This window comes from Gopherus evgoodei, chromosome 1, assembly GCF_007399415.2.
Source record: "Gopherus evgoodei ecotype Sinaloan lineage chromosome 1, rGopEvg1_v1.p, whole genome shotgun sequence".
NCBI lineage: Eukaryota > Metazoa > Chordata > Testudines > Testudinidae > Gopherus > Gopherus evgoodei.
The window spans coordinates 137,678,355-137,698,806 of record NC_044322.1 but is presented as its reverse complement, the minus strand read 5'-3'; the positions used below and the strand labels follow the sequence as shown (position 1 = coordinate 137,698,806).

At 42.3% G+C, this 20,452-nt stretch overlaps 1 protein-coding gene across 7 annotated transcripts in view; it reads left to right on the top strand.

The window, feature by feature from the left end:
- PIR (pirin) overlaps nucleotides 1-20,452 on the top strand; it is a 100,648-nt gene that overhangs the window by 11,955 nt on the left and 68,241 nt on the right. For 6 of the 7 annotated variants that reach the window (XM_030573499.1, XM_030573492.1, XM_030573473.1 and 3 more), the window contains exon 3: nucleotides 789-881. The exons of the other annotated variant lie outside the window; for it this stretch is intronic. In XM_030573499.1, coding sequence (XP_030429359.1) covers nucleotides 789-881 — 93 coding nt within the window. The remainder of the gene's footprint in view (nucleotides 1-788; nucleotides 882-20,452) is intronic. 7 annotated transcript variants of the gene reach the window in all.

Here is a 20,452-nt window from a genome sequence, read left to right as displayed (position 1 = left end):
ATGAACACTAGATGATGCTACCCCTAAAAGCTATGGGGAAAACTGCTGTTGCAGAATGCTTGCTTCTTGAAGCTTCCTGTAGGTAGGGAGCACATTATATTTGTGCTCTCCATAGCTTGCACTGGATTCAGGTTTGCTTCTGGGTACAGTTCATAGTGTTGACTTTGGTTGTTCCCAATAAAGCTCTATGTTTTGAGTGCTTGCTGTCTTAAAGCCTGCCTCTTTATCCTTGTGTGGTGCTACAGCAGTTGAGATCAATTGATGCACTCAAGTTGACAAATAACAAGGGGCCTTGTGGTATGGTGTTACCGAGAGTTCAGGACTCTGGAATTCACTGCATCCATCAGAATCTGTCTGCTGACCTTCCAGGCATGCTTCCAGTTCTGTTTATTCACTCAAGCTTTTGCTGGAGTCGATCATTAGTGAGAATCTTTACTCTGGGGGAGGAGCTCTCATTGGACTGGAACCAATCTGTAAATAGTTCTATAGTTATTTTTAAACTACTGGGTATACATGCTATGAAACTGTATTGATTAGTACATTTCAAAAATAAACACAGGAAATAAAGATAACGAGCACTGAAAAATGATATAGCTTCTATAATTTCATTTGCACCTATATTTGTGTAACTTAAATTTTGAATGCTGGGCTGTAAGGGAATTTGTTTAAGAATTAAAGGATATTTTGAGGTTCAGTATTTCTGACAATGTTATGTTTTGTGTGCAGCAGGTAAAGTAGAATTTGATGCAAAATCTTTGTCTAAACAGCCTAAATTTGATTTATTTCAGTTAAAAAATGTGGATCCTTTTTTGTTGCTTGATGAATTCAAAGGAGGTAAACCAGCTGGCTTTCCTGATCACCCCCATCGGGGTTTTGAGACGGTGAGTAATTTAGGTGATTTTCTGATGTATGTGTTTTTAAATTTGAACCTGCTAGTGTCATTATAACTCAGGGACCTGTTATTGCATCTGTGACTGTGTCTGCATGGATGGTGGTGTATAGAGTACAGGTACTCCATGTGTAGCAACAAGGTGCAATGAAATGAAAGCTGCATCCACACTGGTCACTGCAATGTTGTAAGGTTCCCACTTCTCAGGATCAGGGCCCCACCCCCTTCCCCTGGTAACGTCGGGGACTAAGTACCTACGCCAGATCTGTTGCTCGGGAGTTCTGGCTTGCAGTGGGGCAACTAAAAGAGCAACAGCTTAGGCCTCATGGATGTGGGCTGAATGAACTGGCAGTCAATAATTCAGGTCTCATGGATGTGGGCTGAGTAAATAAACAGTCAGTAGCTCAGGCCTCCTAGGTGTGGGTTGAGCAAACAAACAGTCACTGGCTCTGGCCTTCAGCCATGAGTGTGTGCAAGGGGACCTGGGCCCACCCTGCACCACCGGGTCCCAGCCTAGTATCCTTGAAGCAATGACTGATCCTGTTGCTTCATTGGCAGGGAAATGTGGGGTTACTACCTCACCTCTGGCAACTCAGCAGGACCAAAGTCTCGTTTCCCTGGGCTGCTTCTTACTAGCATCTGGTTGGGTTGCTCTGCAGCCACTGGGGCCTGGTTCCCAGTCTCCTTGTCAAATGGCTCACTCTCTGCTTCCTCTTTGGATTCCTGAGTCTCCTGGGTCAATGGCTTGCCTTGACTCCAGGCCAGCTCAGGACAGTTGTCACCCACCACAGCTGGTCACGGACTCCGTGGACGGTTTGGCTCCCTGGGAAGGATGTCTGGCTCCTGCCCTGGTCTGGCCCAAGCTGAGCTCCAGGGCCCTGTTCATATAGGCCTGGTCTACACTAAGTGTTTATACCGAATTTAGCAGCGTTAAACCAAATTAACCCTGCATCCGTCCACACAATGAAGCCCTTTATTTCGATATAAAGGGCTCTTAATATCGATATCTGTACTCCTCCCCGATGAGGGGAGTAGCGCTCAAATCAGTATTGCCATTTCGGATTAGGGTTAGTGTGGCTGGAATTCGATGGTATTGGCCTCCGGGAGCTATCCCACAGTGCACTATTGTGACCGCTCTGGACAGCAATCTGGAGTCGGATGCACTGGCCAGGTAGACAGGAAAAGCCCTGCGAACTTTTGAATTTCATTTCCTGTTTGCCCAGTGTGTAGCGCTGATCAGCATGGACTGTACGGGAGATACTGGATCTGATCGCTTTATGGGAAGACAAATCTGTTCTATCAGAACTCCGTTCAAGAAGTCGAAATGCCAAAGCATTTGAAAAAATCTCTAGACAGAGGCCACAGCAGGGACTCAACACAGTGCTGCGTGACAAGAATAACGGAAAGCCAAAGAATCAAATGGACACTCATGGAGGGAGGGAGGGGGGACTGAGGACTCCAGCTATCCCACAGTCCCCGCAGTCTCCGAAAAGCATTTGCATTCTTGGCTGAGCTCCCAAAGCCTGAAGGGTCAAAAGCATTGTCCTGGGTGGTTCAGGGTATATGTCATCAATTTACCCCTCTCCCCCCATAAAAGAAAAGGGAAACAAATCATTTCTCACCTTTTTCCTGTGTCACCGTATGTCTACTGCATGCTGCTGGTAGATGCAGTGCTGCGGCGCTGAACAGCAGCATCCGCTTCCCTTCCTTTCCTGATGGCATATGGTACAAAAGGCTTGTAAACTGTCCTCATCATACCGTGAGTGCTCCTGGCTGGCCTCGGTGAGGTTGGCCGGGGTCACGTGGGCAAAAATGGGAATGACTCCTGGTCATTCCCGGCAGATGGTGCAAAAGGATTGAAAACCGTCCTCATCATAGCAACTGGGGGCTGAGCTCCTCACCCCCCCATGTCTAATGAAGATTCTGTACTGCGTGGACTATCATAGCAGTGGGAGGCTGCCTCCTTCTCATTTTATCTCACTAAAAAGTCAGTGTTTCTTATTCCTGCATTCTTTATTACTTCATCACACAAATGGGGGAACATTGCCACGGTAGCCCAGGAGGGGTGTGAGAGGAGGGAAGCAATGTGTGGAGTTGTTGCAGGGGCACCCCCTAGAATGACATGCAGCTCATCATTTCTGCGGGATATCTGGGGCTCTGACCCGGAGCGGCTGTGCTCTCTGGTTCTCCAGTAGACTTGCCCCATGTTCTAGGCAGGACTGACTCTAATTTTAGACAAAACATAAAGAAGGGAATGATCTGGGGAGTCATTCCCATTTTTGTCCATGCACCCCTGGCCAAGCTCAGCGAGGCCAGCCCGGAGCACCCATGACAGCAGCAGACGGTACAAAAGAATTGATAACCGTCATCGCCAATTTCCAATTGCAGATGGTGATATAGGGCTGGTAACTGTCTCTGCTACCTTGCAAAGGCAAATGAATGCTGCTGTGTAGCACTGCAGTACCGCGTCTGTCAGCAGCATCCAGTACACATACAATGACAGTGACAAAAGGCTAAACAGGCTCCATGGTTGCCATGCTATGGCGTCTGCCAGGGCAATCCAGGGAAAAGGGATGCGAAATAATTGTGTGCCGTTGCTTTCATGGAGGAAGGATTGAGTGACAACATTTACCCAGAATCACTCGCGACACTGTTTTGGCCCCATCATACATTCGGGTCTCAACCCAGAATTCCAATGAGCGGGGGAGACTGCAGGAACTATGGGATAGCTAGGGATAGCAATCCACAGTGCAACGCTCCGGAAATCGACTCTAACCTCAGTACATGGACGCACACCGCTGAATTAATGTGCTTAGTGTGGCCGCATGCACTCGACATTATACAGTCTGTTTTAAAAAACCGGTTTCTGTAAAATCTGAATAATCCCGTAGTGTAGACATAGCCTTACTTCCTGCAAGGGAGAAGGGATGGGGTTAGCTGAGCTCAACTCTGCCTCAGGGCTATAAGGGGCAGTCCGCAACCCCTTCTGATCTTGCCAGGGTTTCAAGATGTTCACGTGGTATATTTGTAATTTCTTCCTCTTGTCCAGCTGCTGAATTTCATAGTTAATAGCCTTATCCAGCGGATAACTTCATGAGGCCCCAGCCATTGGGCGAGCAGTTTTGACTCCTCAGAGGGGAGTAACAGAAGAATCTTGTCCCCTGGTTCAAAGGCCATTTCCTGGCTCCCTGGTTGTATGCCTGCTCCTGTGACTTCTGTGTGTTGTGAAGATTCTTGCATGCTAAGACCCCCACCTTTTCAAGTTGGGTGCAGTCAGAGGATGTACTGCAGGGGAGACCTTATAATGGGGAAGTGCCTGCTCCCAGCTCTCACACACCAGGTGCAGGACTCCCCGTGGCTGCCTCCCATAAAGCAGCTCAAATGCAGAAAACTTGGTTGATGATTGGTGAACTTCCCAGATTGTGAGTAGCAGAAGCTCTGTCAGGGAAAATCTCCAAAGCATGCCCTTGAGGGTTCTGTTTAAATGTTCTACTAAGCCATCCATCTGAGGGTGATAAACGGACGTCTGAATCATCTCAATGCCCAACAGGTTGCAGACTTGCTTAACTTTGATGTGACATTTGTGCCCTGGTCTGTCCAGGAGGTCCACCTGAGCAAAGACCTTGAATATCTCCACAGCAATGGTCTGGGCTGTGATATTATGGAGGGGGATTGCTTCAGGGAAGTGGGTAGCAGAGTCCAGGATCACCAAAATGTATCTGAAACTTCTCTTGAGGGGTTCCACCAGTTCCATGGTTATCCTCTCAAAGAGTACCCCCACTATGCATATTGGGAGTAGTGTGGCTTTCAGTGCTCACTGTGGAGTGATAAGCTGGGAGTCTGGAAAGAAGCTGCAAAAGTCTTTGACTTCCCGGTGAATTCCTGGACAAAAATAATTGGTCCGAATTTTGGCCCAATGTCTTTTCATGGCCCAGTGCCCAGTAACAGGGACATCATGAGTGAACCTCACGACAGCTCGCTTGTGGCACCAGGGCACAAGCAACTGAGTCTGGGCCTCTTGACTTTGCGGGTCACAGTCAACCCAGTATAGGCAGTCCTGTTTTAGCTCAAACTGGGGGTACTCTGTTGCTGATCGAGGCTCTGTGACCCTTCCATTTATGCTGGCCAGTTGCTTGTGCGCTCAACTGAGTTTAGAGTCTTCTCGCTAGTTTTGGCCAAAGTTGGCTCCCAAGTTTGGTGGATCCTCCCCATGTTGATGAACAGGGTCTGCCTTCTCATCAGGGCTGTCGAGCTTGGTGCCCTGGGCTCCCTCAAAGTCAGTGTCGGGATTACTAGATGTCTCCCTCATTTCCTCAAGGGGGTCCCTCCTCAAACATGGGATCTGGTTTGCCTGGCTCAGGGTTTCTAGTGTGTAGAACCCTTGTGAATCCCTTCCAATCACAGCTGCGGATGACTGTGTAGGCTAGGCCTACCATCATGATTCTGATGTCACTGTCCACGATGACCCGAGTGCTGAGGTAGGGCTTCACATCCCTGTCAATACACTGTAATTGGATGACTCCTCTCTGTGGATTTGGGATGGTGATGAAGTCTTGACAAGTGACTTTGACTACATCCCAGGTCCATGAGTGTGGGGACCCAAACTCTGTTAATCTCCATGGGAACCATCAGTTTGCCAGAGGGCTGTTTTCGAGCATGAGCCTCTCCGGTCCAGCCTTGCCTGAAGTTGCAGTCCATTGCCGGGCATTCTCTTGAAGCCCCTATAGAGTCCCATTGCCCCTGCATCTGGAACTCTCCCAACGAGCCTACACTGAGCCCCTCTGGTGCACCTGGCCCAGAGGGGCAGAGTCCCAGGGTGTTTCTGGGACAGGCTATGTGCTATATTAGGGTCAGGTGCAGCCTCACTGCTGAGTCTGTGTCCCGAGGGTGAGGGGCTGCAGGGTGATCTCCCACCTTCATGCAGCCAGTGGCCTATGTTGCCCACTGCTATGCTGGAGCCTCTGCATTTACTTATTGACAAATAAAAGTTGCAGAATTTTAAAATATTGTGTGCAGATTTTTTTTTTGGTGCAGAATGCCCCCAGTAGTAATCTATTCATACCTTTCTATTCATTATAGGTTCTTATACTGCCCTCATCATCTTAGTATCTGGGTACCTTCCAGTAGTACATGAAGTGACATGATTGATATCTGTTACGTGTGATTTGTTTTCTCTTCCTCTCCCCGGGAGGAGAATTACATGTCCTGTTTGTTTTGGTAGGGTTATTTTTGTGTGTGTTTGTTTTTTAAATTTGCATACTGCTGTGTGTTTTTAAGTTAGAGAGGGCAGATCAAAGAAGGGCACCTTGCAGTTACAGCGGAAGGTGGTGAGGTTTATGATGCAGGTTTCTTCCTGATAAAATTAGATGCTGCAATAAAATACTGTTGATTTAATATATGCCAAAGTGTATGAGAGACAGAGATTTTAACTGCCAGTTAAACTCTAACATTACTTCTCTATTTCCTAACATCATCTCCTTTTTATGCTGTACTTAAAACTACACAGAAACTGAATGCATCTTTCCTCAAACTACTTCTGGTTTGTTTCTTTGCAGGCAGACAGTAACAGTTGGTCTTGCTTGGAGATGTTGGCTATACTTTAAACAATATTCAGCCCACCCATCACTACCCCTTTGCAAACTATTATTTTGCAGTTATTTACATGTCATCTGTCACCACAGGAGCTGGACGTCTTGAATAACATGATAAGAACACTACAATCCCTATTGGGTGGCTGTAAGGGTGCGGACTCACCCCTGCGGCACCTCCTGCTGGGCTCTCAGGGAATTAGCTCAATTTCTAGCCTGGAGCGCCCTCTGCAGGCCGGTGATCCACCTTACTGCTTGCTGTTGGCCCTCTTTGTCCCTCCCTGGACCCGGTGCCCCTTTTGCCTGGGGTGCTGCCCCTTGGCAGTAACCCCTTTCTCTCAGGGTCTCCCCTCCCTAGGGAACCCCCACCCACTATCCCCACCTCACTTCAGTATATGGCTACTGCCAGTCATTGTCTAGCCCCTGAACCCTGGGGCAGACTGCAGTATCAGCCTACTCATCACTGGCAAGGTTGGTTTTGGACCTGCTGCCTTGGCCTACCCCTGGGCTGCCCTCTGCAACCCCCAGTATCTATTAACCCAGTGCTAGGCCACAGTCTGGGGCTTTCCAGGCTGGAGCTCCCCAGCTCCTCTGCCTTTCCCCAGTCCTGCTCCACATAGGTACTCTGTCTCTAGCTCCTTGTAGCCAGGCCCTTCTCCCTCTACAGGCAGAGGGAGGAGACTTTTTGGGCTCCTGGCTCACAACCTTTTTATACAGGCCAGCTGTGGCCTGATTGGGGCATGGCCCAGCTGCGGCTGCTTCCCCAATCAGCCCAGCTTTTAGAGCTGCAGCCCTCTCCAGGGCTGCTTTTTAACCCCCTCAGGGCAGGAGTGGGTAACCACCCCGCTACACAGGCCAAAACACGCTTTTTTATGATGGTGTAATGACAATTAATTGGCTAGCACCCATCTCATCACAGCACTCTAAAACCAACGCTAATTAAACAGATGTATCTTACTCTCATCCTTGAAGGGCAGCAAGCTGTACTCTCCAGTAAGAGGAGGTGAGTTCCATAGCTGAAGGTCTTCTACTGAGAGACTCCTAAAACTGGGACTTCAGAGTCTTCTTCCTGGAAGGGAAAGCAATCATGTCCCAAAAGCACTTCTGAGTTGCAGTGAGTTTGTACATATGGATGTGGATAATGGTAATTCAGTTTTGAAGGGAAAATTTTTCCATATGAGGTAGGTCCGGCATATGGAATCTCTCCTAGAAAGAGTTCTTCATTTCATTAAAGCCCTCATAGTGTTTGCTAGTAAACCTTAGGCCTAGTTTACCCATGCAAACTGCATGTGCAATATTATATTTGCATTTGAAAAGTAAGACTGTGGTGGTTCAAAATACTAACATTTTAACAAAATGTTTTTGGAGTTACAGTATTTTTTATGCATTTTAAAGAAAAGGGGCTCAATTGTCTATGAGGAGAAATTTAGCACAGAGTATCAAACAAAGTAGCCATGGAGGTTACAGAAAACCTCAGGGCCAGCTTGCAATACCCTAGTTGCATTGAACAGTGTTTTACAGCAAGAGCAATCCCACTGAAGTCAATTAGACTACTTTTGGAATAAAACACTACTCAGAGTGAGGGAGGACCTCAGTATCTCAGGAATACAAGATCAATTAACATGGAAATGGGAGCAAATGCAGAGTGATACATTTTTGCATTGTGGTATGCAGGGAGTTAGCAGTGCAACTCACATTAATATTTAAAGAATATAGCCATTTGCCATACCAAAATTCATCCTAGATTCAGTATCTTCTCTAATGATTAATAAGCTGGTTAATTGTGTGGTGTGCTTGTGCAAAAGTGATTGAGAAATCCATGAATTCCACTTAGAACTTGACTTTTTAAAGCTCACTGGCATACATTTCCAGTGAAAATGAACTAGTTGGACTCACTATGTATTCTTTTTATATTGCTGACTGTTAGAAATATTTACATTACATATAAGAGCAAGCACAAAACATACAATAGACATGACAGTTTAAACTCACTACATAATGTACATTTTTTTTTTAAATTGTGCTTATTTTCCCCTCCTCAGATTAACTAGCATTCAGGCTACTGAGTGCCAGAAGGTTTTTCACACAGCATATTAAAGCAAGTAAACTTTCTTTTGTTGGACAGAAACCTAGACAATAAGTTTTTCATGTTTTTGCACAATAATAAACTTGCTGAACCAAGTAAAGAGAGTGATTCTTGACAAAGCTTCAAGATTATAAAATACAAATATTAAAGTGTATGTAATATTAAAGTGTGCATGACACTTAATTTATTTAGAACTGGTCATTTACCAGGTGCTATGGTATGTAACCTATTGCTTAAATCAGCCTCTGTACCCAATGACTGGTGGATTGCTAATATAATGCCAATTTTAAAAAAAGGCTCTAGAGTGGATTCTGGCAATTACTGGCCGGTAAGGCTGACTTCAGTACCAGGCAAACTGGTTGAAACTGTAATAAAGAACAGAATTATCAGACACATAGAAGAATAGGATATGTTGGGGAAGAGTCAACACAGCTTTTGAAAAGGGAAATGGTACCTCATGAATCTGAACAGGCCACAGAACCTCGCCCACCCACTCCTGTAATAGACCCCTAACCTTTGGCTGAGTTACTGAAGTACTCAAATCATGGTTTAAAGACTTCAAGTTACAGAGAATTCACTAATTTAAACCTGCAAGTGACCCAAGCCCCATGTTGCAGAAGAAGGCAAAAATCTGCTGGGTTCCTTGCCAATCTGACTTGGAGAAATTCCTTCCCAACCCCAAATTTGGCAATCAGTTTTGACCCTGAGCATATGGGCAAGATCCACCAACCAGACACCCAAGAAGGTTTAAATGGGATTTAAAATGGTGCATAGAATGGTGAAGGCCTTTCACATACAGGTGAATTGAACCTTTAATGGACTGTATATAAAGGAACGCCCTGAGCCACCGGGGTAAAATTGTCCTTTACTGTTCAAGAGTGGAGGGTGAAGAGTGGCCATCTTCACTTTGCTTTTGATCACTATAATATTCAGAGGTGCCTTGTTTTTTAAGGAAGACATAAAAATGTATTGGCTTTAATCCAATGTAGAGAAGTGATTATTCCATAAGCAATGATAATTTATGCACAGGATAGGAACTAACAGTAAACAGTATGGCCAATCCCAAGTATTCAAAAATCATGAGTTAGGCCCAAAAGAATCATATTTTAAAGAGGAATTTTTGGGGTCTCTTTTTGTCTTCTGGTTTTTGCATCTTTAGGTTGTACTCAGGTCCCACTTACAAGCTTTTCTCCTTAAGCCTGAGTGCTAGAATTTTTTTTTAAATGAGAACTGAGAGTTAACTTAGAGGCGGGTCTTCAAGCAGAACTCCAACTGTCATTTGATTGGTTATTTATAACAATCATGAACTTACAGCAGGAAGATTTAATATGTACAGCAAACATAGTGTCAGTGGGCTGAATCCATCAAACTTTATTTCTCATGAGAACCGGCAGATGGCATTGTGTGGCAGCAGAAAAAATCAGTATGCTGAATGAAGTAAGAATTTATTTCATGAGTATTTACTTGTGGGTGGAAAGTACTCATAAAAATTCCTGTTTAAGAAATTCTTAATTTATGCTTTAACGATATGATCCAATGGCTATTGAAACCAATAGGCATTCCATTGACTTTATAACACCAAGGACCTGAGCCAGTGTCCATTAGACAAGTATCTGCCTTCTGACTCCACTAATAGAAAGATGAAAGAACAAGAAAAATCTGAGTTCCAGTGTCCTTGTATGTGACACACTTGGGATAATGCAGCAGCTTAATGCAGCAGCTATTCTTCTAAGGTTTAATTATAATGGTAAGGTACTACTTATTTCATTGCCCATTTTATTATAATACATAAAACATGGGGTTAAACTTAAAAGGAAACATTATAGTATAGTGCTGATATCATCACACCATCATATATTTTATGAACATAAATATATCACTGTAAGGTCAATATAACAATAAAACAATTTTTTTAATGCAAACTACTATTTCGTTCTAGTAGAACAAGGTATGAATCTGTAACATGAAATGTAAAGAAGAAATAGTATTTATAACGTAAAAATGTTCACTTAAATATAATAAAAATGATTGTCAGAACTGGTAATTCCCGCCCCTTCCCCTCCCCACTCCCAAACTCCAAATGTCTGTGCTTGTAAATAGATCCTGAAAGTATACGTTCATTAAAAATTGCAGAGCGAAACTCAAGGAAACGAATACAGACTTTGGCTGATGAAATAATGTCACTGAAAGTGTTTCAAATTGTGGTCTCACTTATAACTACTGTCAGCTTAGAATCATTACAGAGAAAAGTGTGGTTTGGAAGCCACTTGCATTCAGCTCTGCTATAGAGCTGGTTGGGAATTTTTCAATAAAATATTTTTAATAAAAAAAATGCTGATTGATTAAAACGGAAATTGTTCACAAAACAGGGTCAGTTTTGATGATTCTCCTGACTCGAAAAGCTTCTGGGGAATTTTTTTTCAAAATTTTAATACTTTAGAAATGAAGAATTCGGGTTTTCACTTTTGAAATAGCTTTTTATTTTGAAATTTAAGCTAAATGTGATTGACAAAGCTTAAATAAAAAGTCAGAATCACAGTGGAACATTTGAATTGATTCAAATTGGAAAACTTTGTGACTTCCGTCCAAATTTGGGACGGGAAAAATTTTTGAATTCTCAAAAATAGTCATGGGATGGGAAAATCATTTATCATCCAGCTCTACTCAGCTACCTCATTACCAGATATTCTCACTGTTGCTGAAAGACAATTTCCTGTTCCAGTTGCAGTAAGGAGAGGCAGTACAACCACTTAATAGCTTGAGGGTGCTTGATATTGTGAGGTGAGAACTATATCCAAGTGTTTGATTCTCTGGTGAAAGAATGAATTTCTCCTGTGATGGGAGACTAGGGCCTTTGGTTTAAAAAATGCGTAGGCCAGAGTCTTTCCCGACCCCTCCTTGCCCCAGGATATGCCTATTACTGTACTGTCATGCTGAATATATTGAAACATTTTTATTTTGCCCCTGCATTCTGATTTGTTGTTGTCAAGAGAACTCAACCAAATGCCCACAACAAGCTTGTCAGGATAAGGAGGGGGTTACAAGTTAGTTTGTTGGTGTATGGGTGCTCGGATGGTAGAAGCCTATACGAACAGAGGACTTCATATTTGGTGCAAGCAAAGAGAGAGAACACTTGAATATATCTTCATCCTCAGGAGGGTACAGCCTGTTGCCTCAGTAATTACATCTTGGGTTAAGAAACTCTTTGCCCTTGGGGTATTTTGGTATTTGAGGCTGCCATGTTTGTGGTTGACCTGTCAATGAGGAGTTCTGAGAGTTGTAGCAGAGAGACTTGCATAATCACATATGGTTATTTTCAGTCTGAATTGCCCTATAATATAAAAATAAAAGGCGAACAAGAAAAGAAACAAGTCTCTAGGGAAAAGCAGTATGCTTCCTCTAACATCTTGACACTCAGCATGGCAGCAGACCAATAAATACTTAAAAGTGCAGTTCACAGAAAACAAAACTCACTTACATAGCCACATACACTGTAGGAAAAAATATTCTAGAAAAATATGTGGGCCACAGCCTGGGTGCACTTTAGCAGCATTTTCTGCTCCTGGGGAGATCAGGAAGGAACAAAGATAGCCTTATCCCACCTTTCTGCCTCCCAGCGTATTAAATGGTAAAATTTGTGAAACCAAAAATTAATTATTAACACTTGAGTGTGTTTTCTGTTTAATAAGTATAGCTCTGGCTTTGGTATTCCCTTTATAAATGGTGAAAATTATTATTACTACTATTTATGGATTATGGGCTCCTTTATGCGAAGTGCTGTGCAAACATAGAGGCGGCGCAATTCATGCCCCAAAGAGTCACAGCCAATAAGGTATCATTTAAGGAACTCATATTATTCTCCTGCAAAGTGCAGTAATTGTCCAGCTCACGCTTAATGTTTTGTTAGCTTAGTGCTTAGTTTTGGCTGTGTTATTCTATGAAGCTTCCACACTGAGTACTTTAAAAGCTTAACTTTTAGTATACAATATCTGAGTTTTTGCAGCCTCTCTGCTCAAGTTAATAATCTAGCCTTATTATCATTCTTGTTGACTGCCGCTGGAACATCTCAATGTCCGTTCTGTACAAGGCTGCCAGATGCTTAGTGGAGTATTGTGAATGTCTTAAGAGAAGTAGATTAACTTATTCCTCTTTGTTTATTTACAGCCATATGTTGGTGTTGATGGTTCCACAATTCTGTCTCACACTCAGATCCGCTCTATGTGTTTGTGTAATATATGGGCCTCAGTTTCCATGGGCTGTGCAGCCAGTTTAGGATGCAACTGTGCAACTTGATTCAAATTCACGATGAGACTCATTCGGTGCAAACTCATACAAAACAGAAACAATAATGCTTGCTGAATCTTCTGCAAACTGAAACTTTTGAGTTCTGCACGTCACTGGTTGAGTTTTTTTGAAACCCCCAAACCCTGACATCTTACTGGCTGGATTTTTTGGACTCTGATTTTGTTTGTGAATTGGGACTAAGTTACATTACGTTTGGTTCAGCGAAGCAGTTAGGTATGTTTTAATGTGAACATCTTTTAAAGAGGTTTCCTGAGGTATTTCCTCTATTGCACACAATAATAACTAGGCCTCATATGTTGGTTTTCATTAGAAGATGACAGTTACTGGCTTAGTCAATAGGGGAGAAGCGGTAGGTGTGATAAATCTTGATTTTAGTAAGGCTTTTGACACGGTCACACATAGCATTCTCATAAGCAAACTAGGGAATGATGATCGAGATGAAATTACTATAAGGTAGGTGTGCAACTAGTTGAAAGACTCTACTCAAAGAGTACTTAGCAATGGTTTGCTGTCAGATAGGGAGGATGTATCTAGTGGGGTATCACAGGGGTCAGCCCTGTATCTGGTACTATTCAATATGTTCATTAATGACTTAGATAAAGGAGTGAAAAGTATGCTTATAAAATCTGTGGATGACACCAAGCTGGGAGGGGTTGCAAGCACTTTGGAGGACAGGATTTGAATTGAGAATGACCTTGCCAAATTGGAGAATTTATCTGTACTCAACAAGATGAAATTCAGTAAAGATAAGTGCTAAGTACTGAACTTTAGGAATGAAAAATCAAATGCACGGTTACAATATAGGAAATAACTAGCTAGGTGGTAGTAGTGCTGGAACGGGTCTGTGGGTTATAGTGGTTCAGAGATTGAATATGAATCAACAATGTGATGCAGTTGTGAAAAAAAAGACTAATAACATTGTGGAGTGTATTCACAGAAGTGTCATATGTAAGGCCTCAGCTGGAGTACTTTGTCCACTTCTGGACACCACAGTTTAAAAAGGTGTGGACAAAACAGCGAGAATTCAGAGCATAGCAACAAAATGATTAAACGGTTAGACAACCTGACCTATCAAGAAAGGTTAAAAACACTGGGCATGTTTCGTCTTGAGAAAAGAAGACTGAGGGGGGGCTTGATAACAGTCTTCACTATGGTACGAGCTGTTTAAAAGAGGATGGTGAACAATTTTTCTTCATGTCCATTGAAGGTGGGACAAGAAGTAATGGGCTTTATCTGCAGCAAGAGAGATTTGGGTTAGATATTAGGAAAAACTTTCCATCTCTTTAATTAAACTAATTAAATACAAAATAAATGGAGATCAGCCAAATATAAATCCTGTTTGTAGTAGACTGAGGGCTTGTCTACAATATTGCTTAAGTTGATCTAAGTTACATCGCTCGGGTGTGAAAAAAGCTACTCCCCTGAGCTACAGAAGTTACATCAACTTAAAGCGGTGTCCACAGTTCACTATGACGCTCTCCTGCTGACATAGCTTCCACCTCTCATTGAGGTGGAGTAATTATGCGTCAGCATAGCACGTCTTCACCAGATGCGCTACTGTGGTGCAGCTACACCAATGTAGTGTGGCAGTGTAGACTAGCCTTTAGTTAGACTATCATTTTAACAAACAAGTTTAAGATAAATATAGACCTAACAAGAAGCTGACCTTCAAATTATGATTTGGATGTTTCTCCCCTTTTATATTTTTAAGTGAAGAGTTCTACAGTCTGCCCATTTTTGCTCAATACAAGAGTGGAAAAATCATTGGGTTTGATTCTCCATTATATTGCAGCCATATCACAAGGGCTACTTTGCACAGCCTATATCTGTGCAGTGTCAGGGTAAAAACACTACCATTTGGATTTACATTCACTTTACACAGACCTAGACCTGGTCTACACTATGAATTTAGGTAGAATTTAGCAGCATTAGATCGATTTGCTCATCCACACAACAAAGTCATTTTTGTTGACTTAAAGGGCTCTTAAAATCGATTTCTGTACTCCTCCCCAATGAGGGGATTAGCACTAAAATCGACCCCGCTGGGTTGAATTTGAGGTAGTGTGGACTCAATTCGATGGTATTGGCCTCCAGGAGCTATCCCAGAAAGCTCCATTGTGACCACTCTGGACAGCACCTTAACTCAGATACACTGGCCAGGTAGATAGGAAAAGCCCTGCAAACTTTTGAACTTTAAGTGGGGACACACACAATTGACTGTATCAAATTGATTTCTAAAACAATCAATTTATATTAAATCAACCTAATTTTGTAGTGTAGACATACCCTTAGAGACACATCTATTAGACAAAAGCCATGCATAAACTGAGGGAAGGGCCAGCCCTAGTCAAATGCAGAGTGCAGTCTCATCAACCTCAAACTTTCAGGAATCATTAGTCAACCCACCAGAATCATGGGATTATCTTAAACTTCACGAGATCTTAAAAGACAACAAATTTTTGACTCTGTATTTGCCTTTAATTTTTTTTCATTGAGTCTTCAGTGTTCATGTTGTCAAGCTTTTCTCTGCAACAAGGGCTAAAAATGTACTTTTATTTTAAATGAAAACTACGATTCTCATGATATCAGGAGCTGGGGGCTGCAAGAAAAAGAGCAAATATTGTTAGATTTGCAATAAAATCATGAGTTGTCAATATGCAGTGAGCAGCTCAGCTGCCTCAGGCTGTGAGGGCCCCTGAATTCCAGGGGTCAGACCCTCAGAGCACATGGCATGGTCAGTTCTGGCTGGCTCTGAAATCTCTTCACCCATTCTCTTTCTCGGAGTAGAGAGAAGAAGCAGTGTGGCGCAATCCAAGCTGAAGAAACTCGCTCCCTGCATCCTAGTGGTCCACTGCTCTGCTCACATAGTTCAGACGGTACAGGGAAAGGGATTGGCAGATGACAGTATGCACTGTTCCACAGTCTCCGAGCATGCTTAATGTATTTAACCTATGGTTCTGAAACCTTAATTTGTGGCTAACCCAAGTCACTCCCGATGGTCAGCAAAAGGAGAAGCTTTGTGAACCAAATAGTGGGAGATTGGGCAGGGATTTGAGAAGGATGTTGCTCCATGAAAGGGGCTTTTGCTACGTGGTCCGCAGCAGGATGTTGGGGTGAATCATTATCTGATGTGACTAAGTAATTTTCTATATGGTAAGTTAATTTATCTCATAACACATAGTAACAGAGATTGTACCACAATCTTTCTAAGTTTAAACACATTGAAATAATGATGAACTTGGTCCACAAAATCCTAGTACATCTTTATGCTGTTTATTTCCATCAGTGGTATTTTTGGAATTAAAAGTTGGGTATTGCGATATGTGGGAATGGCTCCTAATTTATTCTGGTTTTTTTTTCCTGACTTGACTTTAGTCATATTTTGAAACCATTCTGATTGTTGTGATATATAAGACCTGACTCTTGGTGGTATTAATGGTTATTAATACTTAATGGGTATTCATTTTATTGTCATGAATATCTTATAGGAAAGGTTTTTCTGCTAGTTAAAAGCTTACGTAGCCATGCCAAACTTTTAACCACATATGGAGATATACCTATCTCATAGAGCTGGAAAGGATCCTGAAAGGTCATTGAGTCCAGCCCCCTGCCTTCACTAGCAGAACTAAGTACTAATTTTGCTCCAGATCCCTAAGTGTCCCCCTCAAGGATTGAACTCCCAACCCTGGGTTTAGCAGGCCAATACTCAAACCATGGAGCTATCCTTTCCCCCACATGATAGTCTATAACTGTTTTGAAGGACAGTAATTATGTCTGAGGGGTACTAGTGCCATGCAACTTCATTGGAGTCTAACACATAAAAAAAACCAAATAAGTAACCTCATCTCAGTTATGTCTCCCTCCTTTCAGAGGGAGAGGGAGAACTCTTTGCCATGAGTGTTGAAATGTGCATATGTGTTGGACTTCAAGAATGTGACTTTTTTTCCTTCCCCTCCATTCCTCTGATAAGTATTTTGTTTCAAACAAGCTTAAAAGTCTCAATATTTTTTGTTGACAGTCTCATGCTCTTATGTGCTGTTGGCAAAAAGGGCTCTTCATTCTTTGGTTACTTACTATTAAGTGTTTTTTCCCTTCCATCTGGCAGAGTCTCAAAGTGAAAACGAAGATTACAAATGCTCTTGTGGGCAGAGTGCTGAATAACTGAGTTACTGCAGACATTCTTATCCTATTTGTGTTAAATTTGACTATTGTCAGATAGAATTTGCATAAAAAAATTATTTGACCATTTCATGCTAGTAAGCTCTCCTGTAAGATTATATACATTGCGGTAATGCTACAATGCAAAAATAAATACTGTTGCAAGAAGAAAAATTGCAGTCAACTTTATTGGACAATTAAAATCCTTAGGACAGGACTTGGTGCTGCTTCCAATCTCTTTTCAAGAAGAGAGTAAATGCAGTTTAAAGCAACTACTTTCAACCCAGTTTAGACTGATATTTTTAAATCATGGATTGACCTTGAACTCCATAAACCAGGGCAAAACAAGTGCAAAGACCTTGTTTAAATTAATCCTAGTTAGGCCCTGCATCTTAAGTTTTACAGTCAAAGTTGCCTAAAACCCATAAGGGTTAATTAACACTCTTTGGGGGACTGCAAAACAGCTTTTCACACTACCCTGCCCACTCTCCCAGATGTAACTAGTTCTTGTCCACTCTCATCATGCCACTATACATAAGGTCAACAATAGGATTTTGGGGAGGATCAGTGAGGTAACTCTTTAGAGGAATTGATTCTTAACTCCATCACCTTGAGCCTTCTGCTGAAAGAGAGTTTGTGCTGGGGTCTCTATATAGTTGCCAATATTTTGTGCAGGTACTAAACAAGTGGCCTTTTTTTTTTAGGTTACAGACACCACGAATCAACTGGAGGCACAGAGGCTCTGTACCTCTGTACCATCCCTTGTAGCTCCACTCCTTGGCGTATGACATCTGATGTTGTCCATCAGAGTCTAAATAGCCTGATTCAATACCAGTGCCATGCTGTTGTAACCACATTGACTTCCATGGAGTTTACGTGAACATCAAATTAGAATAACTTACTGATGAACTGGCCCTTTGATTTAAAAATTAGCTTTCCTTATGTCTTGAAAGAAATAGCTAATGCATGACGATGCAGGTTTTGGTGTATGAGTAAGCCAGCCAGGCACTAGAGGAAGCTTACATTAACTAAAAAGTCATGAGGAAATAATCCTCCTTAAGTGGAGTGGAAGGACAGCCATCAACCTTTAGTAAATAAAAAGGTGAAAAACGAGTAGAAAACTGTTGAACTAAATCTTCTAGTATGGCATTAAATCAGAGTAAAAATGAACTATTACAGCATTTGACAATGTCTTTTTAAAATGGAGAGGAAAAACTATTGAAAGTCAGGAAAACAATTTTTAATTGGAAGCATAGCTGTCAATTAAAAAAAAAACTTGGTTCTTACTATGCAATTCTTGAGTACAAGATGAACGCTACTCATACTGAACATAAAGTGGTGCACAGAACTCCCAAGAAGGTTGTAATTCAGTGGATGCATAGTACAGTACAAACATCATAAACCACAAGGACTTAGCTCTAGAGACTTAAAAATGTTAGCAATGTCTCTGTAATTGAAATAGGCACTTCAGAAACTTGTAATATATGCAGGATAAATTTCAGAAGCTTTAGGTTGTTTGAAGAAAGGCAGAGGGTACATTAGATGAGGAGGAAGATTAGTGTGGATACAATGTCTAACAATTAACTTGTTCTCTTTAAAAATGAGATTTTTCAGGAATTTGAAGCAAACTCACATTGTTCAAAAATAGTATAGAGTGGTTCTCTAAAATATAAACAGATTCATAGCTGCACAGCTCAGGGTGCTTTTTGACCAGGTGACAGTAATACCTTCTTTGTGCCTGCAGACAAGACCTCCTTCATATGGAAAAAGTCTCTACCCCTTTCCTCCATCCTCTGATCCCTGCATAAATAAAACCCAGCTCTTTGGTTATGTTCTGCAAGTAAAGTTCAGCCTTGACATGAGGACGCACATCTATATCAACTCCAATGACTTGCCCTGCTTAATCCACCTCTGAATCTACTGTTACTCACAGTCTTGTGATATTTGGAGGTTTTAAATGTCACTTGATCTCTGTATTTCTGCCTTCCAGTTTATGAATTTTTCCTGATTCAAAATGTCCATCTTTTCCAATGGGGCTGAAACCAAGGAAAGATGGCTGCCATTTTCATACAGTCCTGGCATGTAGACGTGAGGCTGTCTAATAGAGATGGGCCCCATTCTCATTGTTTTTAAAGGGGGTTGAAACTATGATACCCCAAGGAGAAACCTACAGATGTGGCCTGACAGAACCCAGTGTGCAAATACAAGGGATTGTGTGGAGCACAAGACTGAAGAGGTGAATGGAGAGACTGAGGGAACAATGTAGAGGGAGAGGGGAGAGGAGGAAGCCTAAGGGGGCTTATGAAAATGTATGGGATGAGAGGGAGACTAAAGAAGAGGAGAGTGTAGAGGATAATTACATGGGAAGGAGATGGACAGGGATAGAAAAGCTACTCCACTACCCCCGGTATTTTGAAAGAGTAAGCGGAGTCCTCCTCCAAGCAGTCAGCAGGGAGGTGTGTATTTTCCATATGCATTTTAGATTTAATTGTGAACCTGAAATGATTACACATGCCCTGGGAACAAGCAGGCTTTCTAGAGAGACTCAAAACAAGGTGGGTGAGAGAATACCTTTTATTGGACCAGCTTCTGTTGATGAGAGAGACATGCCTTGTCCTCTCTGATGTCGTGGGAGGCACACGACTACCACAACACTGCAAACATCCAAAAGCATATGACAAGTATGTTTTTAAACTATTTTTTAAATCTCATGATTTTTGAAGGTCTGACAATACGTTGGCAATACCAGAATTTGGCTTGGAGTAAGGAGCAGAAGCTCTTTGATAATAGCTGTCTGTTGATGTCTGTCTGTCCTCAGTGTGGAGGATCAAATTTGGTTTAACAAGCTATTTAGTCTGGAAGTCTAAATGTATGGTACATTTTATATCTTTGCTTTATATTTAGCCTTATTTTTATTCCCCCCCCCACATGTAATTGTACTCCTTCCCTTCCTCCACTCTTGGCTCTATTGCCGATGATCCATAGTTTGTTTTGGCTTTGTTTTGCTCCACTTGAGTTATGGCTCAGATTGTGTGGGAGGGTGACTCAAAGATAGATGCACAGTTCATTTGTGGTCCCAGATTCTGAGGCCAACCTGGCATTGGGCTGGTTCTTGAGGTGAGCAGGAACAAGTGATATGCTATAACTTATGCCCAGCTGCTTTGGCCCCAAATGGTTGTTCTGGCGGCTGAGAAGAGCTGAACCTCTTCTTGGCCATGCTCCTGACCATCCCCTACATGTGATGTGGCTGACTGGGAATTTCTCAGTGGCCAGTTCAGCTGGCTTTATTTTACAGTCCTTTTATAGATGCAGAGCCAATGTAAAGATCAGAGGTTAGAATTGGGTTGTCTGCAAGGATATCATTAAATAGACTTCCTTTCCCCTGTAAGGGGACTGTTGGCTCCTTACTAACACTCAGTGGGGTTT